This window comes from Scyliorhinus torazame, chromosome 5, assembly GCF_047496885.1.
Source record: "Scyliorhinus torazame isolate Kashiwa2021f chromosome 5, sScyTor2.1, whole genome shotgun sequence".
NCBI classification, from domain to species: domain Eukaryota; kingdom Metazoa; phylum Chordata; class Chondrichthyes; order Carcharhiniformes; family Scyliorhinidae; genus Scyliorhinus; species Scyliorhinus torazame.
Window position 1 is genome coordinate 213,507,553 of NC_092711.1, and position 27,581 is coordinate 213,535,133.

A 27,581-nucleotide genomic window follows, 5' to 3' on the forward strand; every position below is an offset into this window, starting at 1 on the left:
TTATTTCACTCTTTTTAAGATGATTGCAAGTGAAGGACAATGCGTTTTACTTTGTCTTGCTGTTTGAATATTTCTCATAGCCTTGCCTGCTCGATGACATCACTGTTGCTCGCTGTCAGAGGTCACATGCCATTGGCAGCAAATTCAAATGAATAGCGGTTGCTAGACCTTTGTGAACTGCTTTCCTTTGAGCCAGTGCCATCACTTCATCTCAGTCCACAAAATCTGAATCTATATAACCTTTCTTGATGTCGGCAATCCAGCTGTCAAGAATCACTGTACCAACGGTGATGAAAGACGACCAACTGGTGAGCTCCCCTCTCTCATCCAGCTCTGTGACATTGCCATCCTGTGGTTCACATCACAATGTAGTCACTTCTAATTGCTTCTCCTTCACAGTCTGCTAGTATCCCACGTGTCCATCCCTAGTCCTTTCATCCTGATTTATACCCTAACCATTTATATCAGACAGCAAGGGATTGACTTCCACATGAACGCCTACGCCACTTAATTGTAACTATCTGCCTCTTTATGCCACTGCTTTACTGTTTTGGATGCCAATACTTATGGAGGGATGAGGAGTGTTCAGGAAAGGTTTGATGTGGAGGTCCAGCCGAATTTAAGGAAGCCCGGTCGATCAGCCAGTTTCTGATTGCCAATGATGATGCAGCTCAGCTTCAAACATCCAGATGCAGGTGAGGTTTAAGCTGGTGTGCACTCCACTTATTTCCATTGGGAAGAACAATCCTGTTTTAAAATGGGGTCAATCCAGGACTGGGATACTGATCGCAGGTGACTTTTCTCACCCCCCCTCAGTACAGCAGTCTCTATATAGAGAAGGGAATCTCACTCAGTATAATGTACAATAGAAACCAAAAACACCACTTACAAGATTCGGATGCTTTATAAAAAAACAAACAAGAGGTGTGAATCTCTGGGCGCGTTGTGCTTGAATGAGAACACAACGCGGCCGGAGAATCCCGGGAGAGGCCTCCCGCGCGCCTCCCAGCAGCCTCAGGGCCTCGTGGGACTCACCCAAGTCCCATGAGACGTCGGAATTAGAACTCGGCCAAAAAGGGGCGGTACCAAACGGCACTTGCTGAAGTAGGTCTTAAATCTACTTAAGGCCAGGATACACCAAACCCTGGGATTCCCTAGCAAGGCTACTTCCAGGCGCCAATCAGTACTGGTCCACAAGAACATGGACCAGGTAGAACGGCACCTGGGGGGGGGGGGGGGGGGGGGGGGGTCTCCTGGGCCACTGGATGCCCCTGGGTAGTAGGGATAGTGCAGGGTGGCTCCCTGGCCCTCAATTCACCCCCCTGGAACGTGGGCACCCTGGCATTGCCAAGGTGCCAGGTAGCACTGCCAAGCTGGTTGGGTGCCAGTGCCAAGGAGCAGGGCAGGCCCAGGGGCCATGTCTGTGAGAGGAGGGTGGGGGTTTGAAGGGTGGTGGTGTGCAGGGCAGGTTAGCAGGGGCCTCTGGGAAGTTTGGGTGGATGTGACTGGTGAGGGTTCTGGAAGGCAGGGGGTGCTGTAAAAGGGTTGGGGGGCCTGAAGTGGGTGAGGAGGGGGGGGGGGGCAGGGACGGGGTAGTGCTCATGTGTGTGTGTGTGGGTGGGGGTGACATTTCCCATGAGTGGGGGCTGTTTAGGATCCACAAACTCATTTAGAGATCGGGGCACCCTTTCAAAATGGTGGCCCGATCTCCGAGTTCAGCACCCTAGTGCTGAACAAAATTCTAAGTGTGGGCTAAACCGGTGAGAAACCATCGGGCCCAAAAAAGTGTCTGTCATTGGATAGCGGTGGGGAAATTAATTTGGAAGTTTTACCGTTGATTCGTGCCCAAGGTATCTCCAACAGCTCTTATATGAAAGAGTTTTTAAATTTGTTCATGTTATCGGGGCATTTTATATTTTTGGATGTTATAATCTGAACTCTATAGAGGTTTTAATTGTCTAATCAGTTAAGCAAACCTTCTAAGATGACAGAAAGCTCAAAAGGTTTTGTAGAAGTATTGTACTCCAAGGACCCTTATTCCATGTCGGATCAACAAAACACATTAAATTTACGTTTGCTCAACAGAGTACAATGTAATTTATTTAAGGACTGTAGTTAAAAAATATTAAAAGCGTCATCAAATCTTTGGAAACAATTTTTCTTTATGTTACTATATATTCATCGATACTTACATTCAAGCCCCACATATTGATGTCAATACATGGCTCTCCTTCTTTAATGCCTTTTGGTGAAATCTGATTCAGAAGATGATAGTAAGCCCTTGAATCCTGAATACAAACAATATGGATCAGATGTAAAGACATTGCTCAACAAAATGTACTGAAATAGCAATAGTAACATTTAAAATGGGTGTTATTTATTAAGTTATGAATATGCATATATTCAGCGACAATCATGTCTTCAGGGGATCCCAAAGGGCTTCACACTCGTTGAAGTACTTCAAAATGTAATTACTGTTTTAATGTAAACAACATGCCAGTCAACTTGCACACAAGAGGATCCCACAAACGTTTTTTTAAAATAAATTTCGAGTACACAATGCAATACCTTTTCTTCCAATTAAGGGCAATTTGGCGTGGCCAATCCACCTAGCCTGCACATTTTTGGTTGTGGGGGCGAGACCCACGCAGAGACGGGGAGAATGTGCAAACTCCACAAGGACAGTGACCCTGGGCCGGGATCAGACCCGGGTCTCGGCGCCGTGAGACAGCAGGGCTAGCCACTATGCCATCCTAAACAACGGGTTTTAATGACCAGATAATTTGTATTATTGATGCTATTATGTATTATTCATATATTATTGATGCTACTAGATGCTGGTTGAAGGGTTTTTTTGTGTTCATTCATGGCATGTTCATTTGACCAAGATGCCTCCCTTGACCAGGACAACTGCCTTGCACTTCTTAGGGTAGGGTCATGGGATCTTTAAGTCCACCTGAGAAGGCATTCAGGACCTCAGTTAAATGTGTCATCCAAAATACTCCCTTCAGCGCTGTCCTTAAATATCAGCGTGGATTATGTGCTCAAGTATCTGAAGAGGGATTTGAACTGACAACCACTGGGCCACGGCTGACACCTCTGACTTCAGGACAAGCTGAAAATATCAGGTTACAATTATGGTGCAAGGGAGGAGAATGCAGAAAAAAAACTAGGCCAAAGGAAGCTGTTCTGATTTGTGGTCAGTAAAACATCGCTGCCTGTGACTCATTTAATGATGTTTGGGAAATGAATGGCTGGGGTGAGACATTGAAATGAGATGGGCTCTTTTTTTGTGAAATGGTTATTTTAGTTGAGGAACCATATAGAGAGAGAATGGTTCAAGAATTGGAGGTGCTTGTGAGGAGCGATCGTGTACAATATATATAATATACTGATGGCAACCTCATTACTGCAGTTCATATAGTCACGGGTAGTTAATGATCATAAATTCAGAGAAAATATTTAAAGTAACGAATTGCAACACGCACCACTTTTACTGACCACAAGCTTTTAAAAAAAAAAAAAAAAAAAAATCGAAACTCTTCAACACGATAACTGGAAAAGTATTGCCGTTTAATCGAAATATGTCCCTGCTGATATTTTTATGTTAATCACAGAGTTTAGGCATAACGGTTGAAAAACATTTAATAATGATTGACACAATTGGACGTTGGAAGTAAAAAGCATATTTTAAGGTATAGAATCATAGAATTTACAGTGCAGAAACAGGCCATTCGGCCCATCAAGTCTGCACCGGCTCTTGGAAAGAGCACCCTACCCAAGGTCAACACCTCCACCCTATCCCCATAACCCAGTAACCCCACCCAACACTAAGGGCAACTTTGGACACTAAGGGCAATTTATCATTGGCCAATCCACCTAACCCGCGCATCTTTGGACTGTGGGAGGAAACCGGAGCACCCGGAGGAAACCCACGCACACACGGGGAGGATGTGTAGACTCCGCACAGACAGTGACCCAAGCCGGAATCGAACCTGGGACCCTGGAGCTGTGAAGCAATTGTGCTATCCACAATGCTACCGTGCTGCCCATCCAGGCCTGAGAATCAGCGGCCCCAATCCCAAACGCGCTGGCGCAGATTCTCTGCACCTTGGAGAATCGCGCGCCGGCGTCGGGGCGCGGTTGCGCCGATTCTCCGGCCCGTATAGGTTGAAGGCCCTGTGATGGGAGATGGGGAGAAGAAATTGCAGGCAATTCAGCCTCTTGAGCCCGCTCCACCATTCAATACGATCATAGCTGATCTCCTCTCGGCCTCAACTACACTTTCCTGCCCATTCTCCATAACCCTTCAACCCTTTACTAATTAAAAATCTGTCCATCTCCTCCTTAAACTTACTCAATATCCCGGCATCCACCGCACTCTGGGGTAGTGTATTTCACAGATTCACGACCCTTTGAGAGAAGTAGGGGGCGATTCTCTCAAATGGAGCCCAAGTGTTCGCGCCATCATGAACGCCGTCGCGAACCGGGCCCGGGTACGGCCTATTCTGTCCCCCACAGGGGGCTAGCATGGCACTGGAGCGGTTCACGCCGCTCCAGCCTTCTTTCTCAGCACCAAATGGGCACCACGCCAACCCACGCATACGCAGTTGCACCAACCTGCGCATGCACGGGGGACTTCTTTAGCGTGCCGGCCCCGACTCAACATGGCGTTGGTGTTCAGGGGCCGTCTGCTCAGAGAAGTAGGCCGGGGGGGGGGGGGGGGGGGGGGGGGGGGGGGGGGGGAGGCCCGCCGATCGGTGGGCCCCGATCACGGGCCAGACCCCATCGGAGGGCCCACCCCCCCCCCCCCGGTGAAGGAGACCCCTCCCCCCCCCCCCACACAGGCCGCACCCGCAACCGTTCGCGCAGAGTTCCCGCCGGCAGCGACCAGGGGTGAACGGCGCCGGTGGGACTCTGTCGTATCCGTGTGGCTGCTCGGCCCATCCGGGCCTGAGAATCGGCGGCCCCGATCCCAAACGCGCTGGCGCAGATTCTCCGCACCTTGGAGAATCGCGCGCCGGCGTCGGGGCGCGGTTGCGCCGATTCTCCGGCCCATCGCGGGGCTCGGAGAATCGCCCCCGTAATTTCTCCTCATCTCGGCTTTAAATTTACTACCCCTTATCCTAAAAATATGACCTGTCGTTCTAGATTGCCCCACAAGAGGAAGCATCTGCTCTACATCTATTTTGTCAATGCCTTTTATCATCTTATCTCCTCTCTTCGCCTAAACTGATCAATCTCTCTTCATAAGACAAACCCCTCATCTCAGGAATTAATCTAGTCAAGCTCCTCTGTACTGCCATTATTGCAACTACATCCCCTTCAAATAAGGGGACCAAAAGTACACTGTACTCCAGATGCAGTCTCAGCAATGCCTTGTACAGTTGCAGCAACACTTCCCTACTTTTATACTCTATTCCTTTAGCTATATAGGCCAAAATTTAATTTGCCTTCCTTATTACCCACTGTCCCTGCATGCTAGTTTTCCGAGATTCATGCACGAGGACATTCAGATCCCTCTGCACCGAAGCACTCTGAAATTTCTCTCCATTTAGATAACAAGTTGTCTTTCTATTTTACCGGCCAAAATGGATAACCTCACACTCATCCACATTAAACCTCATCTGCCAGATTTTGGCCTCGTCACCTAACCTACCTACATCCATTTGTAAATTTCTTATTTCTTCATTGCAATTTATTATCCCACCTAATTTAGTATGCATATTTGGCTGTAGTACCTTCAATCCTTACATCCAAGTCATTGTCATTATTGGGGGGGTGGGGGGGGGGGGGTAGATAACCAAAAGGATAGATTTAAGATAATTGACAAAAGGACCAGAGGGGAAAATAAGATTTTTATTTTATTTTTTAAAAACAGTGAATAATTTACCAATTATCTTAAATCGGTGTCCTCTGGTTATTGCCCCACATCCCCACCAAAGCCATTCCCTGTTGATTGTCAGTGGTCATGGAGAAATAGTTCAGATTCGGTGTACTTGGTAGCACAGATGTTCTTAAGAAATACTGCTATGAGAGAGAATCATAAACCTCCATGTTGGGACTTGGTACCGCCTTAATGATGTATATTGAGAATGATACCTAATCCACAAAGTGCCTGTGCATTTTAATCAAGTGTCTGAGCACCATTATCATCCATGCAGGAGGAGTCCCTGTGTGCAACAACATCACAACCTTGTTTATAAAGAACAAGTTTATTATATATTGTACACGATGATCACCACCCATTGCTCTTCACTTGCACCTGTAATTCTTGAACCTTTCCATCTGTACGGTTCCCCCAAAAAATAAACAAACAACACCCATCTCATTTCAGGGTCTCAACCTACCGCCCCCGATTCACAACCCAAACATGATTAAATGGAGAAAAATTTCAGAGTGCTTCAGTGCAGAGGGATCTGGGCATCCTCATGCATGATTCTCAGAAAACTAGCACGTTGATACAGCAAGTAATAAGGAGGTAAATGGAATTTTGGCTTTCTTAGCTATAAAACCCCACATAGGCAGCAGGCCGTCCCTTCTAAATCTAATAACTCTGCAAGTATGACAACTGCAAAGGGTTTGACATTTCATCAAAGATCTCCACTGATATTTGTACAATAATCGAGATATAATAGTTACCATAATAGTTACATTGATACCATCAGCAAGAAAAATATGCAATTCTATTGTAAAACCTATATCCCAAATAATTACTTCGGCTAAATTTAGAGTACTAATCCTCAGATTAGCACTGCCTGACACAAAAAACATGACGCTTTAATGTTTGGAATTTGTGCTGATCCCAAATCTGTGCACAATTTAACCCAGAATGGAATCCGTTCCCGCTTGTCCATCATTCTGCACATGCCAGTACCTTGATATCAGAGTGGAAGTTGTTGATTTTCTGGCAGCCCGCATTCTCCAAATGGTAATTGGCCCATCGTAACAGCAGCTCTTCTGGAGACAACTTCATCAGATCCTCCAGACTCTCCCCATCACGAAGCAAAGCAACCAGCGCTAAGAAAGCAGATTCCAATTAAATCGAAATATTCATTCCCCCAACAGTGTTAATCCATTGGTTTCATATGGGTTGCCAGATACTGACATTTAAAATCAATGTCACAATGAAGGATACTTTCTGCTTCAACATCCAAGATCAGGATTGCTTGCAATGTTCCCTTTAATTTTGGTTTACAGTGCACGGCCGGTTTGCTGCAGAATAAGGTCTCATTATGATTGCTCTTTGTCCACACACACTCACGTTTTATAGGGAATGTTGGTTCTGCACAGCCAATTTCTGGCTGTGTGCTGCACTGGGATTGCTATCCGGTAGTACAGCAACACGGTCTAGAGAAAACTTTGATGCTAGACGACAACAAAAAAATACCAAAAATCCATCTCCTTTGTTTTTTGACCTACCTGATGAGGAGTGACATGACATAATAATGAGTCATTAACTGATCATATCAATCTATAAATCAGCCACAAAAGATCCAGGCACGAGTCAAGGAAATTTCCAGTGGAGGAATATTTGTGGACAGCAATTTGGCAGAATAGATCTTGGCCGGGGTTTTTCGAGCCGAAATCGCGCTACGCGCTGGGGCGGAGAATGGGGCGTCAGACCCACGATCGGGTCCCACGCCGGGATGCAAACCTCCGGCGACCAGAGAATCGCCGCCAGCGCCGGTCGGGTGCCGTTGAAAGAGGCCCCTGTGGCGATTCTTCGCGGTCAACCGGCCGAGTTCCCACCGGCGTAGTTCCCGTATGGTTCCATCCGGCGGGAGCTCGGCATCGCGGCTGTGACGGCCGTCCTGGTGTGCGTGTGTGGGGGAGGGGGGGGGGGGGGGGGGGGGAGATCAGTCTCCAAGGGGGGGCCTCCACGATGGCCAGGCCTGCGATTGGGGGCCTGCGATCGGTGGGCGTGCGCGATCTTGATTGGGGGGGGGGGGGGGGCTACCTTCTTCCACGCCGGCCCAATGTGTGGCTCTGCCATGTTGCACGGGGCCAGCGCCACAGCGGCTGCCACACGCATGCGCGGACCCCCGGCCAGAGGTGCAGGGGCCCGTATCGGCAGCAGGAACTGCGCGGACTTTGAAAAAAGTCCGGAGTCATTCGCACCCGTTTTCTGGCAGGCGTGGGGACAGAGCCCCATTATCGGAGCATCCCAGCCCTCGTCTATTAACGAACCTGCCCAATATCAATCCCATTCATTTTGAAGGGTGTGTGCAATCTGTTAGGTCATCACTCAGATGACCATGTTGAAAATTATCCCCAATATGACTACACACTATAATTCATATCCTACTGTTCCTTACCATTCACTAGTGCACCTCTAGGCTTTAGACACCTATAGAGTAAGGGCAATTAACGTTTTTTGAACAGTAAATGCCTTGTTGCAGTGCCTCTTGCACTAAAAGGTTTAAAGTAAGGGTTGTTTGAGCTGATTTTGGAAAAAAGCGAGTGTAGATTTCTATCTTTGGTACACTATTTCTCTCGCTGAACACCAATCAGAAATGCTCTCTGCGATACTACTAGTTATCCTATGGGCCACTTGCACTATTCTTTTGCAATTAGGAATGAGAAGCTCAATATCTGCAGGGATTACATCACATGGACAAAATTAATACTTTAACCTGAGCAATGTACTATTTTGTAAATTATTTGCCATTCCTAATTTTTTAAAATGAGGATATCATTCAAGTTTTAATGTAGCACCATGTCGAAACTCCATATACCAAAATAAGTGCTGTGACAAAAATGCATTATCAGCAAAAAAGTCTGATTAATTATCCAACAGTGCTGCCGTTTTTAAATTGTTGATGAAATGAATGAGCTGCATAGATCAGATTTAATAATCATTTCCGATAAGCACAAAGACTCAATTTGGCAAAATTCAACTATCATTACGGCAGTAATAGGCCTCCCACTTTCTCCAACCTCCTCCAGCCCTATAATCCTCCCACATATCAGCACTGCTCCAATTCTGCCCTCTTACACATCCCTGATTTTAACATCCCCACCATCAGCAACCATGCTTTCAGCTGCAAGACCCGAAAGCCCTAGAATTTTCTCTCCATCTTTCTTTCTTCCTTTAAAATATTCCTTGAACTATTTTTCCTTTGCCAAGCTTCTGGTCATCTGTGGTAATACTTCCTCCTGTAGTTCAGCGACAATTTTTGTTTGATAATGCCTTGGGATCTTTTACTACATAAAAGCTACAACATAAACGCATGCTCTAGTTGCAAACATGTTTGTTTTGAGCTGGCAGTTGACGTTCCAGCCATTTGCTGCAATAATTCTCATTTACCTTTATGAAAAAACTGATATTTTAAATCAAGGATCACAAACTCCAAGGATACCGCAAGTCAAGTTCCAAAGTGCTGAATGTCTGAAGTCGCAGCCACCATTTCAAAACATGATCTTACTACATTCAATACTGTGGCACAAATTATTCAGAGTTGAGGATTTCTACTGAAAACAACTTATGCCACTGTTAGCAATCACCGACGGGGGAGCAATCTATAACTGTTACATCTGCCTAATGATGACACATAATTGGCAGTAATGCAATGTGAGAAGCACCAGATCGAGCCGCATGTCCCAAGTGTGGTTGGACAATATAGAAAAATTAAAACTGTTCAAATCAGGCAGCCAGCCATCATTAAAATGAAAACTAATGGTGCAGTTACTTTGTTCTGTTGGCACTTATTTGCTCTCATTGCCAACACATGCACCTCTTAAGCCAAATGACTACTGCATTTGCACATTGACTCTTGAACAGGGGAACCTTGGCTTGAATAATACTTACCACACACAATTCCAACAGACTCCTAGCTATGGTGGATGAAATACAAAATTCTCATGTTGTTGCTCATTCTAACTTCTTTGTTTGGTTTCACTCCCAAGTCTTGCAATAATCAGTTTGCTTCATATATCATGACTAACCCACATCCTTTGCTTCTCACCTCCCCAGACCCAGGTGGCATTGTGAGATAACGAGTTTTATAAACTAAAAACATCCCCTTCATACTGGACGCTGTTCAACTAAAATATCTCAACTTTCCATCTGGAGAATATTTATGTTGGAAACAGGGTGCATTATGTTGAAGCTGAGGCTGATATCCATTATTGGACTGTGAACTAAAGTCTCTTTAATTAAATAATTGGTTCTTACCTTCATTTTTACTCAGTTCGATGTCAGCAAACAGCCCAATCTTGATAATCTGCCACAAAAGTCCCAAGACCAAATGGGGCTTTCCTTCTCTCAAGTCCTGTGCACCAATGTTGACAACATGACAGCCAATAGCAGAGGCAGAGTTCAGAGCAAGGTTCAGATTTTCCTATGAAAATGAACACATTCATATAATTTTATTGGGGTGTACATTAAATTCAGGACTCCGTTCAACCTTTGACCACTGTGAAGTTAGAGGTGTTACAGAGGTTTTACAGAGGTGTTACAGACGTGTTACCCATGCAGACGTGTTACAGACGTGTTACGTGTTACCCATGCAGTACATTATGGGGGTGGGTGAGGGGGGGAAGTGACATAGTTTGTGCTCACAATCTCCAAGACCATACTGACTTAATTGCAGCTTAACTGCTATGGAGAGGAGACAAGTGCAGGTCCCTGGTTTTTGAAACCTCCAAGAGCCTGAACAGAACCACAGGGCTGCTGAAGGCTGTGACTATCCTCAATATCATAAGTGGATGAATGAGCTGGGTGGAATGCCATTAGATCATTTTTTAATCTTCAAATTTCCAGATAATAATTCTCTTACTGAGATTGCCCACATTAAAAATGACCCAAAATGTTATTACATCAGTAAGAGTATGGGCTTCCTCAAATTGTTACCCAATGTTTTATCCTTGCAGTTGTCGATTACAATGAGATATGGTTCCAGGAACCTTGCCAGCCCTCCAGCATCCCATTCTAATTATTTGCACACGGGGGTAGAGAATGCAACCTCTCATCATTAAGACACAAAACAGAATTGGTGGCCTTGTCAATCTTTCGTCACATGTCTTCCTCACATGGATCTAGTAGCTAGAAAGCAACCCTTGGATAAAATCCAGATTTAGCTATGTTTTCCCATACCTTCCAGCTCTAAGGTGGCTTCTTGGGGTACTCAGTTGAACGGCTGAAGAAATTTGATGAATGCAACATAAATGAGTTTGCCCTAGCCTTATGCTATTCTGAAATTTTGTTTGAAGCTATGTTCTGCCTTGCACATTCCTCACAAAAGTAAAACAGAGCCAAAATCACAAGGCATTGGAAGAGTCTTTCTTGGGGGCTGTATTTTCTATACAAGCATAATCCTGATAAAGCAGGATTATAATAAAACTTTGTGCATCACGCTCTCATAGATTGAACAGCAATACCTACTTGGGGTTATATATTAACATAGTAAAACGTCACAAAGTGCTTCATAGGAATGCAACCAGATAAAACTCAACACCAAGTCAAAGCAGGTGATATTAGGAGGATTTGCTAGAAGCATGCCCTAAAAGCATATGGGACCTTTTGCTTTATAAATAGAGAAATAGAACAAAGAAGGAACTTAGGCTCATCCTTTTTACAACACTGGTTAGGCCCCACCCAAAGGACTATTATGTTCAATCTGGACACCACACTTTAGGAAGGATGTCAAGTTCTTAGCAAGGATCAGATTTACTAGTAAAATAATGCCAATGAGGAGGAATGCCAGTTACATGGAGATGCTGGAAAGGCTGGGGGACGTTCTCCTTAAGCAGAGAAGGTTAAGAGGGGATTTTATAGAGGTGTTTGGCTTTGATAGAGTAAATAAGGAGAAACCGTTTCCAGTGGCAGAAGGATCAATAACCATAGGATTTAAGATGATTGGACCAGAGGCGACAGGTGGAATTTTAATTTTGTTACACAGCGAGTCATTGTGATCCAGACATGTATTGCCTGAAAAGGGTGATGAACGCATCTTTATTAAGAACATTCAAAAAGGAATTGGCTAAATATTTGAAGGAAAAAATGTACAAGGCTATAGATTACGAGCAGGGGAGTGAGATTAATTGGATAGTTTTATCACAAGAGTGGACGTGGGGGCAATGGATTGAGAAACCTCCTTCTGTGCTGTATCATTCACTGATACTATGATTCCAATAGATTGTTTTTCAGGAGCATCTTGAAGGATGAAAGGCAGAGAGGTTTAAGGAGGGAATTGCAGAGCTTAAGGTATAGCCACCAATGGTAGGGCAAATGAAATGGGGAATGCATAGATGGCCAAATTGAGGGAACAGGAGGGTATAATGTTGGAGAGTGTTTACAGGGATATGGTGGTTCCAGTAGCTCAAAGCCTTCAGGAATTGTGCTTCAAAGTAGCAGCACATTTCCTGTCTTCACATGGTAAACCTTGTTAAGATAGTTGCCTCCCTGTTCCTGGGCAGACATCAATCCCAAGTCAACTGGTCTCACAGAGCTTTGACACAATTGCATTGGTACAAGTAACAGTTGATCCAAGGACAATTGCAGCACAGTCTAAAAGAAAGAAGCCAATTGGTTCCCTCAATCCGAGGGAAACTGTCTTTCTGAAAAATGAGAGAATTTTGCATCTTCTTTAAAGGGAAATAGGCAAGTAGATAACGGAAGGGTTCTCAATCCAGAAACTCACTCCAGCCTCAGGACTCTGCTTTGGGCAGAGTGCAATCTCACCTAACATGTAGAATTTGAGGATATACTCGTTAATTTAGCATACACAATAACCTCCCTCCATCTGAGGAGGGGACTACCGTATTGGGAAGTGTGTAAGGTAATAAGAAAATGGGAAGAGATGAGGCCCCCATACAATTTAACCATGATGACCAATTTAACCAGGTAGACCATGATGAATTCTTTAGGTCGGCTTGTCCATGGTCGAGCTAGGTCACAGTAAGCTGCTGCTGAAAGTGGCAATTGATTATCAAAGGTATTTGCAAATCAGGCTCCAAGAACCTATGGAACAAGTGGATTTGAACTTTACCTGGTGTGATAAGAGTAACCATAGAATCTTTCAGCACAGAGAGAAGCTATTCATCTCACTGTGTCTGTGTCAGATCTTTGAAAGAATCATCCAATTAGTCTCACTCCCCCACTCTTTCCCCAAAAACATTTGCTTTGAATCAATGCTAATGAGAAAAAACTAAGAGTACCCCCAACCCCCAGATTAGTGAGAGAATTCCATGACATTGCCATGTCCCAGGTGATTTCTCTACCTCCTTCCTAAAAAATGGATAAACCAGTTTTTATTTGTAAATGGAAGCTGAACAAACTGGGATGAGTCAACTTTGCAGTGAAGAACCAATTTCTTCCCAGAATGCAACTTTTATCACCACAAACACTGCAGTCAATTGTCGCCGAGATTATTAACATTAAACATTAATATGTTACCTGAATAGTAAATGCCGTGAGCTTTTTCTTGTTGATAGTTCTTTCATCAATTGTATCAGGCACAGAAAGGTTGATCATCTTGCTGGAAGTGAAGTAGAGGGACATTATTAATGGTTGACCAAACTGCCCAATACTGAACAATTTGGAGATGCGGACAGAGGCTACCACACATTGTCTTAATCCACAAGGTCTATTCCACCAATAAATCAAACTTTCAGAATCCATCTCAGGTCCAACAGTTCCTGTGAAGCAGTCACTTGTATTTGAACCTCAATCCTTGTTGAGAAGTCAATAAATGTTTGGCCTAACACAAGGGGGAAAACAAATTGAGCATAAAAGCTGCCTTTCTCTTTGGTTTACTTATGTTCTCCAGGGAAGGGAACCTGTTAGTCTAGCCTACATGCAACTCTAGTCCCACACAATGCTGCTGGTCCTCAATGTTCTCTGAAGAATCCTGGCAATCCACTCCGTTCTGAAGGGAAGTCACTACTGGAAAGTGTCACCATAACCTTCACAGCAGCAATGTGCAAGCTTGAGGGCAAGCAAATATTTTTTTTAATGAAAGCGCATCTTAAATCAGATTGAAAGTCTGCTTTCAATTTTCAACGGCTGTGATCACAATTCTGTAGCAGCTCACACAACTATCTACACACGAGGTTTACCAACAACCAAGGTGCTCAAATTATAATCGACAATGCCAACTGTCGCATCGGAACGAATCTGAGTTGCTCTCTTCCTTTATCAACTATTTATGGCGCCACAAAGTACATTTTTGCTTTGCAAGTTTGTCAACATACTAAGTAAACAAGTTGCTACAGGTCCTAATTTTGCAATATTGGATTGGATTTTTGTTTACTGTCACATGTACCAAGGTACAGTGAAAATTATTTTTCTGCGAGCAGCTCAACAGATCATTAAGTACATGAAAAGAAAAAGAAATAAAAGAAAATACATAATAGGGCAACACAAGGTACACAATGTAACTATGTAACACCGACATTGGGTGAAGCATACAGGGGTGTAATGTTAATGAGGTCAGTCCATAAGAGGGTCATTTAGGAGTCTGGTGACAGTGGGGAAGAAGCTGTTTTTGAGTCTGTTTGTGCGTGTTCTCAGACTTTTGTATCTCCTGCCCGATGGAAGAAGTTGGAAGAGTGAGTCAGCCGGGTGGGAGGGGTTTTTGATTATGCTGCCCGCTTTCCCCAGGCATCGGGAGGTGTAGATGGAGTCAATAGATGAGAGGCAGGTTTGTGTGATGGACTGGGCTGTGTTCATGACTCTCTGAAGTTTCTTGCGGTCTTGGGCCGAGCTGTGATGCATCCAGATAGGATGCTTTCTATGGTGAATCTGCAAAAGTTGGTAAGAGTTGGACATGCCGAATTTCCTTAGTTCCTGAGGAGGTATAGGCACTGTTGTGCTTTCTTGGTGGTAGCATCGACGTGGGTGGACCAGGAGATTTTTGGAGATGTGTACCCCTAGGAATTTGAAACTGCTAACCATCTCCACCTCAATCCAGTTGATGCTGACAGGGGGGTGTACAGTACTTGGCTTTCTGAAGTCAATGACCAGCTCTTTGGTTTTACTGGCATTGAGGGATAGATTGTTGTCGCTGCACCACTCCACTAGATTCTCAATCTCCCTCCTGTATTCTGACTCGTCGTTATTCGAGATCCGGCCCATAATGGTCGTATCGTCAGCAAACTTGAGATGGAGTTGGAACGAAATTTTGACACGTAATCGTGTGTGTACAGGGAGTATGGTAGGGGGCTAAGTATGCAGCCTTGCGGGGCCCGGTACTGAGAACTATTGTGGAGGAGGTGTTGTTGTTTATTCTTACGGATTGTGATCTGTGGGTCAGAAAGTCGAGGATCCAATTGCAGAGCGGGGAGCCAAGTCCTAGGTTTTGGAGCTTTAAAATGAGCTTGGCGTGGATTATGGTGTTGAAGGCAGAGCTGTAGTCAATAAATAGGAGTCTGATGTCGGAGTCCTTGTTGTCGAGATGCTCTAGGGATGTGTGTAGGGCCAGGGAGATGGTGTCTGCTGTGGACCGGTTACGGCGGTATGCGAATTGAACTGGATCAAGGCGTTCTGGGAGTATGGAGGTGATGTGCTTCATGACCAACCTCTCGAAGCACTTCATTACGACTGAAGCCAGGGCCACCGGACAGTGGTCATTGAGGCACGTTGCCTGGTTTTTCTTTGGCATCAGTATGATGGTGGTCTTCATGAAGCAGGTGGGGACCTCGGAGCGGAGTAGGGATAGGTTCAAGATGTCCACGAAGTCATCTGCCAGCTGCTCCGCTCAGGCTCTTGGTGCACGACCAGGGATCCTGTCCCGACCCATCGCTTTCCGAGGGTTCACTTTCAGGAAAGCCTATCTGACTTCAGAAGCTGTGATGATGGGTGTGTTATGGGCTACTCGACAGCTGATCGTTGGGTTTCCTGCTCGAACCGAGCACAGAATGCACTGGAGTTCATTGGGGAGGGGTGCGCTGCTGCTGGAGATACTGCTCGGCTTCGCTTTGTAGCCCGTTATGTTGTTTAGGCCTTGCCATAACCGCCGAGAGTCTGTAACGCTAGTCTGTGACTCTAGCTTGGTCTGACATTCTTTCTTGGCATCTCGGATGGCTTTGCGGAGGTCGTACCTGGAATTCGTGTGTAGGGCAGGGTCGCCTGACTTGAAAGCCTCAGACCTGTCCTTCAGCAGGGATTCAATCTCGCGATTGAGCCATGGTTTCCGGTTGGGGAAAGTATGTACTGCTTTCTTTGGCAAGCAGTCGTCCACATTACTTAATTGATAACTACTTTTAGTCAGATTTTGCATCGGTTTGAACCAGAATAATGCAGCACAAAATGTTTCACTTTCTCTACTATTTTCAACAAATTGTTCCGTTAATTGCCACCTTGACAAAGTTTCATTTGAGGGACGTGAACGTTGACTGTGTACCGTAATTTTACCAAATCTTATGTACCATCTGGGATCCTAAACACTTCACCTCTCAGTTAGTGTTCTTAGTTTGACCTCAGCTAATCTATAACCCAGATCAATTTCAAAATTGGAGCAGAGGATGAAACAGTTTGGTGAGGATCTGAAACAGGTTAGTGAGGATGAGGGTCAGAATTTCAAATTGTGCAAATACCGGATCCAGGTCAAATGTCAGGCGGTAGCTCTTATCCCAGAGAGTAGTAAGTGGGCTACCAGCTGGTGCAGTAAGCACTGATTCACAGCATTGTTTCAAGTGAGAACTGAGCCTGTTCCTACGTTGGAGGAGTTGGAGATGGCAGAGGTCATCTTGTGTAAATGCTAGCGGTGTTGCGTGACATTAAATCAGGGCCAGAGTGATCACCTGGATGTCCTGCCCATCATTGTTCTTATATTCATAACATTTTAGAAAATGAACAGGCCGAGTTGTGATCCAAATCTCCCACACACACCACAAACTGGCAGACACTGCTTCTAACTGCTGCTATTTTACTCTCATGTTGCAGTATGCTGTGAAGCAAAGGAAATAGGCAGTAACTGAGTCAAAAAGATCTCTTCCCCGTAGCTACACAATAGTCCAGCACCTTGGTTCCATTAACGGTCAAGAACGCTAGAGGCGGCAGGGTGGCGCAGTGGTGAGCACTGTTGCCTCACGGCACCGAGGACCCGGGTTCGATCCCGGTCCCGGGTCACTGTCCGTGTGGAGTTTGCACATTCTCCTCATGTCTGGGTGGGTCTCACCCCCACAACCCAAAGATGTTTGGGGGTAGGTGGTTTGTCCACGCTAAATTGCCCATTAATTTGAAAAAGAAGAATTGGGTACCGTAAAAAAAACTTATGAAAGCTAGACTTTATAAGGTGGTAATGCTTTAAATCGCCGCTTTTAATTTGAGGTGAAACAGAATTTCCTGGAATGGTGATCATATTGAACTCGACCTGGAGACAGGTCCATGTGATTGGGTGGCATGGGAACAAAGGCCCAGCTCGAAATTCACAGAAACTCTCCCACCAGTTTTCACGCCTTGATACAAAACAAAGAGAGAGTCTAGACTTGCTGGATATGTACTCTCAGACTCTGATAGACAGAGATACTCAGAGCATAAGACTGAAAAAAGCTGCAGCTGTGCCAAGCAGAGGGAAAGAATGTTTTAGTATTCGCCACCAAGTAGAATGCTGGTGAGAACAGATTTCCTGTTTGAAGAGACAAAACATGTCGATATTTAAAGATCATGAAGTCACCAGACTGTGCTTTCTCATCGGACGTTTATTCAATGGTATTCAAGAGACTGAGTGAGGGAACATTTACAAAGTACACTGCAAGACTTGTCCTGGTATAGTAGGGAGAAGGGATCTTGTTGGAAAGGAGGAGAAGTTTTGGACTTTATCTACAAGGCTGCATAGCTGCTGAGAATGTGGCCTAATGTTGAAATATACGTGGGGTTTTCAATTATAGTAAATAGGCCATTCGGTAAGTGAGTATTATTTGTCTGCTAAGTAATGTTCAGTGGATATTAATTTTAGTTTGTAGGTCACAGTAAAAAATTTCAAATATCAAATTATGCTTATTTCTGTTGGTCGCTGCACAGTGGCACAGTGGTTAGCACTGCTGTCTCATAGCCACATGGACCCGAGTTAGATTCCAGCCCTGGCTTACTGTCTGTGTGAAGTTTGCACGTTCTCCCAGTGTCTACGTGGGTTTCCTGTGTGTTCCGGTTCCCTCCCACAGTCTGTGTGCAGGGTTACGTGGTTGGCCATGTGCAGGTTAGGTTATGAGGAAAGCGTGGGTTAGGCAAGGCAGTGGATCTTGGTACAGTGCTCTTTTGGAGGGTCAGCGCAGACTCAATGGGCCGAATGGTCTCCTTCTGCACCGTAGTCATTCTATGACGATCAGTCTCTACTGAGGGCGTAACATAACTTCATGAAACTTCCTCTCAAAGTTGTAGCAGGTGGGAGATAAACAGTTTAGCACTGCCAAGTGAAACAAAACAGGTTTCCTCATATGTGGGAAAACTCAGGCCACAGAACGATACCAGAACCTGAAGGGTTAAATTAGGATGTCAAGTTGCTTATCAGGCCCATGTTCTCTTGCGTTTAGAAGATTCAAGGACAATCTAATTGAGAGGTTTAAAATTCTGAAAGGAATTTGGTAGGTTCTCGATTTCTGCCCTATTTCCTCTGATCGAGGAATCCAGAACAGGGGAAAACAATCAAAATCAGTCATCTTTTCAAGTGAAACTAGGAAGCACTTCTTTGACAAATGGATTAGCGGAAATATGGAACTTCCACCTTCCCCCGCAACCCAAAGAAAAAGATTATAGATGCAGGAGGTGAACTGAAGTTTGGGATTTTTATGAGGTATGAAGGGATATAGAGCAAAGGATGTAATTTAGGGATGGCACAGTGGTTAGCACTTCTGCCTCACGGTGCCAGCACCCTGGGTTCAATTCCGGCCTTGGGTGACTGTACGTGGAGTTTGCATGTTCTCCCCGTGTCTCCGTGGTTTTCGTCCCGGTGCTCCGGTTTCCTCCCACAGTCCAAGATGTGCCAGTTAGGTGGATTGCCCATTAAAGAATGGCCCTTACTGTCCAAATAAGGTTAGTTGGATTACAAGGATAGGACCTGGGAGTGGGCCTAGCTTAGGGTGCTCTTTTGGAAGGTTGATGCAGACTTGATGGGCCAAATGGCCTCCTTCTGCACCGCAGAGATTCTAAAAAAGTTGATATGCAGATCAGTCATAACCTACTAAAATTATTGGAACAAGCCTAATGAGTTGAATATGATAAGCATGTAAGAAACAAGGTTATGTTGAGGGAAAATCAGTGTCAACAATTTTAAGATAACTGATAAATTTAAGATAACTGCAAAAGAGCCAAACGGGTAAACGGAGTAAATATTTTTCGAGTGCAGCGATTTGCCAACATGTGGAATGTACTGTTTATTCAGCTGTTGACAGCAGATTCAATAGTAATTTTTGAAAGTGAATTTGGTATACAAGTCAAAAACTCTGATAACTTTGAGGAACAAGTAGGGATCTGGGACATGTTGGATAATTCCTTTCATGAACTAGCACAGACACAACAGCAGAATTAGCTATACTGCTGTCCGATTCTAAAAACAGACATGAAAGGTGTTTGTAGTTGGGAACGACTAGAGGCTCAATGGCAATTTTTTGTGGGGATTTTCACAGTAACGTCATTGCAGTGTTAATGTAAGCCTGCTTGTGACACTAATAAAGAGTATTATTATTAAACAACCAGCAAGCTGCAGTGGAGACGGAGTGAATTTGGACCATGACTGAACCAAATGGCATGTTAAGAACATAAGAAGTAGGAGCAGGAGTAGGCAATTCAGCCCTTCGAGCCTGCTCCATCATTTAATACGATCATGGCTGATCTTACCTCACACGCATCCACATTAAACTCTATCTGCCAAAGTTTGGCACGCTCACCTAACCTACCTAAATCCATTTGCAAATTTTGTATTTCCTCATTGCAACTTACTATCCCACCTATTTTAGTGCCATCTGCAAATTTGGCTATAGCACCTTCTCTCCCTGCATCCAAGTCATTAATATATATGGTAAATAGTTGGGGCCCTGACGATCGAACCCTGTGGCACCCCACTAGTTACATCTTGCCAACCAGATAATGACTCATTTATCGCAACTCTCTTGCCTTAAGCTACAAAGTAAACTCAACCTGCAAAGTAAAGCTTCCTTTCCAGTAACCCTCTTCCCAGAAAATTCAAAGCTTTACTGCTGTGGGAGCAAAAATAAAACCTGGTGCAAGCGATGGCTGACAAGAAACAAAAGCAAAGTTGGGGTATGAATTATCACACTGTCTGGGTGACCGATTCCTTACAGAAATTCCTTACCTGTAGGATTAATTTCTTTTGCATATGTTACAATAAACAAAACATCCCACAAAACCAAATGTCAACAATAGGTGAAACCTTTAGACTCATCAATTCCCTTAATCTTCCGACACTAGTTATAATATTGGAGATTCAATGGAAGAAATTCTATCCAATCAATTACCTAAATCTTTGTGCTTACATCATAAATTGATACATTCTGTTCTTTAGTCAAAGAGCTGGCTGTTTAAAGCAGGCAAGCACCGCAAAAGTAGGTATTTTTAAAAATATATATCTTTGAGGAGGAATCATAACACTTCTCAACATCAATTGAGAGGAATATTAAAGGTTGAATGAGCAATCAGTAAAGTGGGATAGCCTAAGTGGTTGATAGAGAAAAATACGAGTGCTGATTTAATGGTGTATCCAATTACAATGCCAAGGACTCTTATGTACATTTTCCAAATGGGAGTGATTAGAGTTCAAACAAAAAGGTGACAAAAATAAGTTGGGAGAAATATTCATTATTAAGTGCTGAAAAATAGCCCATAATTTTTGCACACTTTAGCGTTATTAAGCAAATCCCGAAAAGGTCAATAGCTGCCAGAGGTACACTGGGCAGCTCGAGAAAATAAAGTCTCAATACATGAACAGTAACTGTATTACTAGTATAAGTAATGAAACTCACCAGAGTACAATGCCATTATCAACAGCCTTAAATAAAGCATCTGTATTTGGATCCATAGGCAGCATGCTTTTACAGTCAGGATCACTCTCCAGGGCTTTATTTATCCAGTTAACAAACGCATATTTTTCTTCCTCTAATCATGTAAAAAGAATCATATTTCATAATTCCACATATGGCACAAAACTTTATTTAAACTAAATCACACAGCTAACAATTAGATAATAACATTCACTCGTCTGATCGGAAAGCTACATGCACGCCACAGGTACATTTTGGGTTTCTCAGCAAATAAATGGATTTGTTAATATGCGTCACTTGGAAATGCTTCCTTTTTCACTTTCACCAGGGAAGGGGAGAGAAAGACAGAGGAGGAGCTGGCTGTTTGTATTCACAAAGATGAGAGCTGTCAGGAATGGTCTTGGAAATATTGGCAGCATCAATTATTCCCCATTTTACAGCTGAGCCAAATGCACAAAAGGCAGCAGCTGAATGGGAACCATTGCTCATGCATGTGTCCCACTACCAATAGCTGCACCCAAGACCTGAGCATGGGGAGATTGTTCCCAAGGGTTGTAGAAAATGAGTGACGCTTTGTTCAGCCTGGTCTGGATCCACGTTCATGTGCCAGAATTATCCCAGGTGGCTTGCAAACGCAATGTCAGTCTCAATCCTGGATTGGTTAATCTGGGAGAGGACGTGGCAGGAAGTCCGTCACCATTTTCCCAGAGGCAGTCAATGAGAAGGTTCCTGGAGGAGCCCATTCGAATTAAGGAGGGGAGCAGTACCAATAAGAGGGCCCACAGTGATGTCTGGTTGGCAGCCTCACCAGGAGAGGTGGGTGGTGCTGAGGCAGTCAGGAGACTGTGAGGGCACCTCAAAACAGAGTTGTTCTCGACAGCATTATGAAAAATTAAGAATCACCCATGGCCACGGCGGTCAAGCTATCAGTGTGAAGGGGGGAACCTTGCATGGGCTGGCTTTCAGCCGTGGCTGTGACTCAAAATGGTCCGTGCTGGGTGTGCGAGAGGAGGTGTCGATGGTCCTCAGACCTGCCATCAGCAGTCTGCCTGTGGACAAATGCCAGGCTTCAGATTCAGTGGGAACCAAGGGAACATCCCGGCAGCATCATTACCTTTCACTCATTAGCTTAATATTGAATCTAATTGGCTACCCGCTGCTACTGGACTGAATGCCTTTGCCACATTGACCTACCTCCAGTGAGAACGCTCGGGCATTGGGAATGCATTAGGTACCCAAGTTTTTTCTCACATCACTTTAGTCTCTTTTGAAAATAACTTTTAAATCTGTGCCCTCTTTCTTGTTCTTGATCCTTTTACGTGCGGGAACAGTTGGAGGGAGTGAATGTTTGTAATGGGGTGCCAATCAAACAGGCTGCGTTGTCTTGAATGATGTCAAGCAATGGTAATAGCATAAAATTTCATGGAGAGATGGTTAAATTCGCTCTTGTTAGCGATGGTAATTTCCTGACACTTTTGTGGCGGAATTGTTATCCTCCCCAAGCCTGGATATTGTCCAGATCCTGCTGCATTTCGACGTCTGAACAACTGGCTTCCTTCGATAGGAAATTAGTGATAGGCATTAAATGCTGGACTTGCGAACGATACCCCATGCCATGAATGAATAATTAAAAGCACTTGCTATGGCTAGCATCCTGTTGCCTCTGGGGTCTTGGGGTGTCCCTCGTCAAGGTTGCTTGTTGGGGGCATCGTGGGTGGTTAGATTTTGCTCCTTCCGTGCATCGGGGAATGGGGAATGAGCCAAGTTGTGTGCCTGGTAGATATCCTGGTGTTCCCTGCAGGGTGGGGCATCTTTTTATTTGACACTGGATTTTCACGCATTTTATTTATTTTTGTAGCAGTGGATATGAAGAATCTGTGCTTGGCTCAGACATGGGTGTCAATAGGTCTGGTATTTAAGAAACGGCTACGGTAATTTAGTTATCTGTGCCTTTAGCTCTGCTGGAGATTGGAGGGGGGGGGGTGGATGATGTATGTTGGTGTGCACCCGAACATGGCACGGAAAATTTATCCCGATTTCTTGTAGTAAATGTGGGCTGACGCGACGAGAAAGGGCGTGCACCATTTTACCATGGTTTTCACGGCCTTATCCTGTTTCTCCCTCGGTTTCTGGTGGGACTGCATGGGTACAAATTTATGTCTGTTGATTGTATCGAGTCAATTATGTTGATCTTCTGCTTCTCTCATGAACTCATGCATGCTAAACCGTTTTTTGTTCTCTTGATCCTCGTTTATTTTGTAATTTTTTTGCATTATTCTTTAAAATGTAAAGCTTTAACAAATACTTTTATAAAAAAGCACTTTCACCCGACTGGACAATTTATAAATAACATCTTAAATTAAGTACGTTTTGGTAGGTACTGTTGGATTATTGCTCTCCAGTCCCCATATGGATTCTAACATCTAGCAATCTTACCCAAATAAATAGCAATAAGGGATTAACTACAAGTAAAGATGCAGTCTATGTTCAATTAGATTTATGAAAGAGTAAGTAATTTTGCTACATTCCATCACTTTGCAGGATTTCAAACAAAGCTGAGCCAAACAGATTAATTTCTTATATTACATTTTCATTAAATAATGTAAATTTGGAACAGTGAAGCGAGCTAATGAACACAGGGGGCAAAGAGAATTTTTTGAACTAGCTCCATACTCAAGCTCCAGTGGAAACCAGTACATCGATTTGCAAATATTAATAATAGTTGGACTTTCAGTACATCGGCAGAGATATGCTCGAATGGTTTCAGGGATGGGGGACTTTTGTTACTTGGAGAAACTAGATTGAGGTGTACAAAATTATGAGGGACATAGGATAGGTAGGAAGAAACTTTTCCCCTTAGTAGAGGGCTCAATATTCAGGAGGCATCGATTTCAGTCAGGGACAGTAAATTTAGAGGGGATTTGAGAAACGTTTTCACCCAGAATGTGGTGGGAAGCTGGGACTCTGCGGGAAAGGGTGGAAGAGGCAGGAACCCTCCCAACTCCCAATTTAAGAAGCATTTAGATCAGCAATTGAAATGCCATAGCATACAACACTACGGGCCAAGCGCCAGGAAATGGGACGAGAGTAGATAAGGTGCTTGATGCTCAGCGCTGACACAAAGGGCCAAAGGCATCTCTCTCTGTGCTGCAAAACATCAGATGCTGGATTTAGTGTCTTTAGTGTAGAGAAGGTTAAACAAAAGATTTTATAAAGTTGTTCAAAATTGAGAGGGAATCTGATAGAATAAATGAGAGACTATTTGCGATGGCAGAAAGGTAGTAAGTAACCAGAGGTTTTTAGGATAATTGGCAAAAATAAGCTAGGGAAAGATGAGGAGAATTTGTTTTTGCTTCACGCAGAATGTGCAGATCTGGAATGTACTGCCTGAAAGCAAGCAGATTCAATAACAACTTTCAAAACTGGATAACTATTTCAAAGCGGGAAAACATTGCAGGGCTGCGGGGAAAGAGATGAGAACATGGACAGCTCTTTCAAAGAATCAGTACGGAATGAATAAATAGGAACTTTGACCTCTAGAATGTTTTTTTGAAATTCCTGGACTTTTTAAAATTCCTGGACAAGTCAACCATCACATGCAAGTGAACAAGCAAACAGCCAATCAAGGAACAACCAACCACTGAGATAGAATCATAGAATTTACAGTGAAGGAGGTCATTCGGCCCATCGAGTCTGCACCGGCCCTTGCAAAGAGCACCCTACCTCAGCCCACACCTCCACCCTATCCCCATAACCCAGTAACCCCACCCAACCTTTTTGACACTAAGGGCAATTTTAGCATGGCCAATCCACCTAACCCGCACATATTTGGACTGTGGGAGGAAACCGGAGCACCCGGAGGAAACGCACGCAGACACGGGGAGAACGTGCAGACTCCACACAGACAGTGACCCAAGCCGGGAATCAAACCTGGAACCCTGAAGCTGTGAAGCAACTGTGCTAACTACTGTGCTAACGTGCTGCCCCTAGAAGAAGCCTGATGTTGTAGATCAAGTATTTGCAACCCCACCCATTGTGTGTGTGCGTGTGCGCGTGTGTGTGTGTGTGTGTGTGTGTGTGTGTGTGTGTGTGTGCGCGTGCGTGCGTGTGCGCGCGTGTTTGGTGGTGTGGGGGTGAACCCTAGGATCTGCAAGAGCATCCTACAGCGAAGAACCTCCCAAACTCCAGTTCTACCACTGGACAGACCTTTAACTGCAAATGAACTAGGGGAAGGCAACTACGCTGACATCTATGGACGGCTATTAGAGGAGGTACGGTCATCACTGGACAAGACATGGGAGAAATGGGAAGAAGCGTTAGTCATGGAAATAGGGGGGAGGAGGCTGGAGTGAAGCACTGCATAGGGCGAACTCCACCACAGGGAACACTTGACAAGAACATGCACGATTGGGTTCCTCCCTGAGGTGGAGGATAAATGTGAACGGTGCCAGGGAGGCCCTGCCGACCACACCCACTTGTTCCGGTCTTGTCCCAGACTTGTCGTGTACTGGACCTCCTTCTTCAAGGCCATGTCCAAGGTTGCGGGAGCGAGGGTGGAGCCTGCCCACTAGTGGCGGTCCACGGGGTATCAGAATGGACAGAACTCTTTACAGGGCATATGCCCAAGCCTGGTGATTGGAATGGATTAATAGAACAAAGGAGGGGTGGGGAGGAGTGGAAAGAGGGTATGAGGGTGAGGAGGACACACACCAACTAGGATGCAGGGCAAGCAAGGCAGAGGTGCCAGAGGGTAAGGAGACCAATGGGTGTGGCCATACCAAAAGTGTGCCTAGGCGGCACCAAACATGCCCGTGGCATGTTTTAATACCACAAGGCGATAAGTAGCTATGGCACGGGTGGGGTAACCGATTACAGGGGCCCGAAGCCAGGACCTCCGAATCTGTACACATCTTACCTCATATATATACACCTATGTATGATTGTCTTTTCTTGGTTAGGTTTCTTTTCTCTCTTTGCTATTGTGTTTATATAGAACATTCTGTAGAGATCTCGGTATTACTGTGTAATGTCCCATGCAATATTATTATAAATGCAAACCAATAAAAATACTTTAAAAAAGGTTTTTGCACCCCCACTCCCAAAAAGATGAGACTCATCTGATTTGATGAGCAAGGTTTTGGGAGAACCAAAAGCCAAGTAGGTTTATGGAGGGCTAAGAATGAGATTAAGGTTGATTAAGTAACAGTTATACTCCAGAAAGTCAGCTGGTGAAGGAGAAAACTGGGATCAACCTTTACTCGGTCTAACATTTATTTACAGAGCTAAGCGTTACAAGCATACACCTCTTCACTCAACTACACCCCAGTTTCAGTGAGCGTCCCTTAATATCTGCTCAAATGAACCCCAATTAATGACCTGTACTTGCATAACAATTGATATACAATTAATAGTGAGTTGGTGGGATTACAGCAAGTGCAGTTCAAAGTAATAAAGTGTGAGATAGCACTGGGCGAAAAAAGACGTATGAACAGAACAGTAGTGACAGTAGGGTGAACAAATGGATTTGGTTCCAGAAAAAAGTAATTCAACGTGTGCAAAATGCCATCAAAAAGTATTTTTATTCAATTCATTCTGAGGATGTGGATTTCTCAGAAAGAAAATAGTCCCTTTTTGCATGAATGGCAATGTATCAGAGTAGAGGTTACCTGAGTAAGAATGCTGGGTTCCTTCACTGGACTGAAGAGATGTCCCACCAATGGCACAGATGCCCTCTCTCCTGTTGATGGCCATTCTGAATGTTTTAGCAACATGGCTACTTTTCAAGTCTTGAACGATCTGTGAATTAAACAGTTACATGGAAGCAATTTAGTTTAAGTGAACGCTATGATTCATGGTCTTGAACTTCATGGGCCCAACATCCATTTAAAACGTTTCTCTTGTGGCAGAAGTACAATTGTTTTGTGACATGCCATTTAATATGCTTTGTAATAGTATATTACTTCTGTGTCAGGGTAATTTCACCCCACTCGGCTGACTTTCGCTGAAGTTAATAAAGTGATAGACAAATATATTTTGTGCCCATTATTTTAATTCACTTCCATCAGCGACAATATTACCAAACCGAGTGCTGAGGGTTTCTACATTCACCCAACCATTAATCAACATGTCAGTAAAACAACTCATTCACAGACGGTCTCAATGGCCAGCAAAGGATTCAGGAAACTGAATCTTCGCAAAGATTTTTGTGGCTCAGACAACCATTCAATTGTGCACCTAAACCGTTAGCAGATGCATGCGAATCAAGGAGTATGAAAAGACCAGATTGGAAATATTTTGCACAAATATTACACAGAAATGGATGCACAGCTTGTAACATCTCAACTTCAATAAATAAACACAAAGTGGGCCAACATTTACACACTTCTGATTCTAGTGCATAGTGTGTGACCCGTCTGTGTTCTGATGCATTAACAGAAGCATTTGTGTCCATTAAACAGCCTGTGTTTGTACAAAGACTTGGCAAAGGAAGCTTTGTGCCAAAATTAAGAGGCAAGCAACACCACCACATTAATATAATTTCAGTACCTGCAAGGGTATCCACTGTTGTGTTACGCTGCTTCGGATAACACAGGCTGCTACTTGATGCAGTCTTAACTAAAGGATGCTCCAGACTCTGAAAT

The 27,581-nt window shown here is 44.2% G+C and overlaps 1 protein-coding gene across 6 annotated transcripts in view; it reads right to left on the reverse strand.

The window, feature by feature from the left end:
• Positions 1–27,581, reverse strand: part of LOC140420935 (plastin-3-like) — a 169,191-nt gene that overhangs the window by 26,438 nt on the left and 115,172 nt on the right. For all 6 annotated transcript variants that reach the window (XM_072505098.1, XM_072505102.1, XM_072505097.1 and 3 more), the window contains exons 4-9: positions 26,607–26,736; positions 20,923–21,055; positions 13,400–13,481; positions 10,178–10,343; positions 6,878–7,020; positions 2,193–2,288 (exon numbers count right to left, since the gene is read on the reverse strand). In XM_072505098.1, coding sequence (XP_072361199.1) covers positions 2,193–2,288; positions 6,878–7,020; positions 10,178–10,343; positions 13,400–13,481; positions 20,923–21,055; positions 26,607–26,736 — 750 coding nt within the window. The remainder of the gene's footprint in view (positions 1–2,192; positions 2,289–6,877; positions 7,021–10,177; positions 10,344–13,399; positions 13,482–20,922; positions 21,056–26,606; positions 26,737–27,581) is intronic.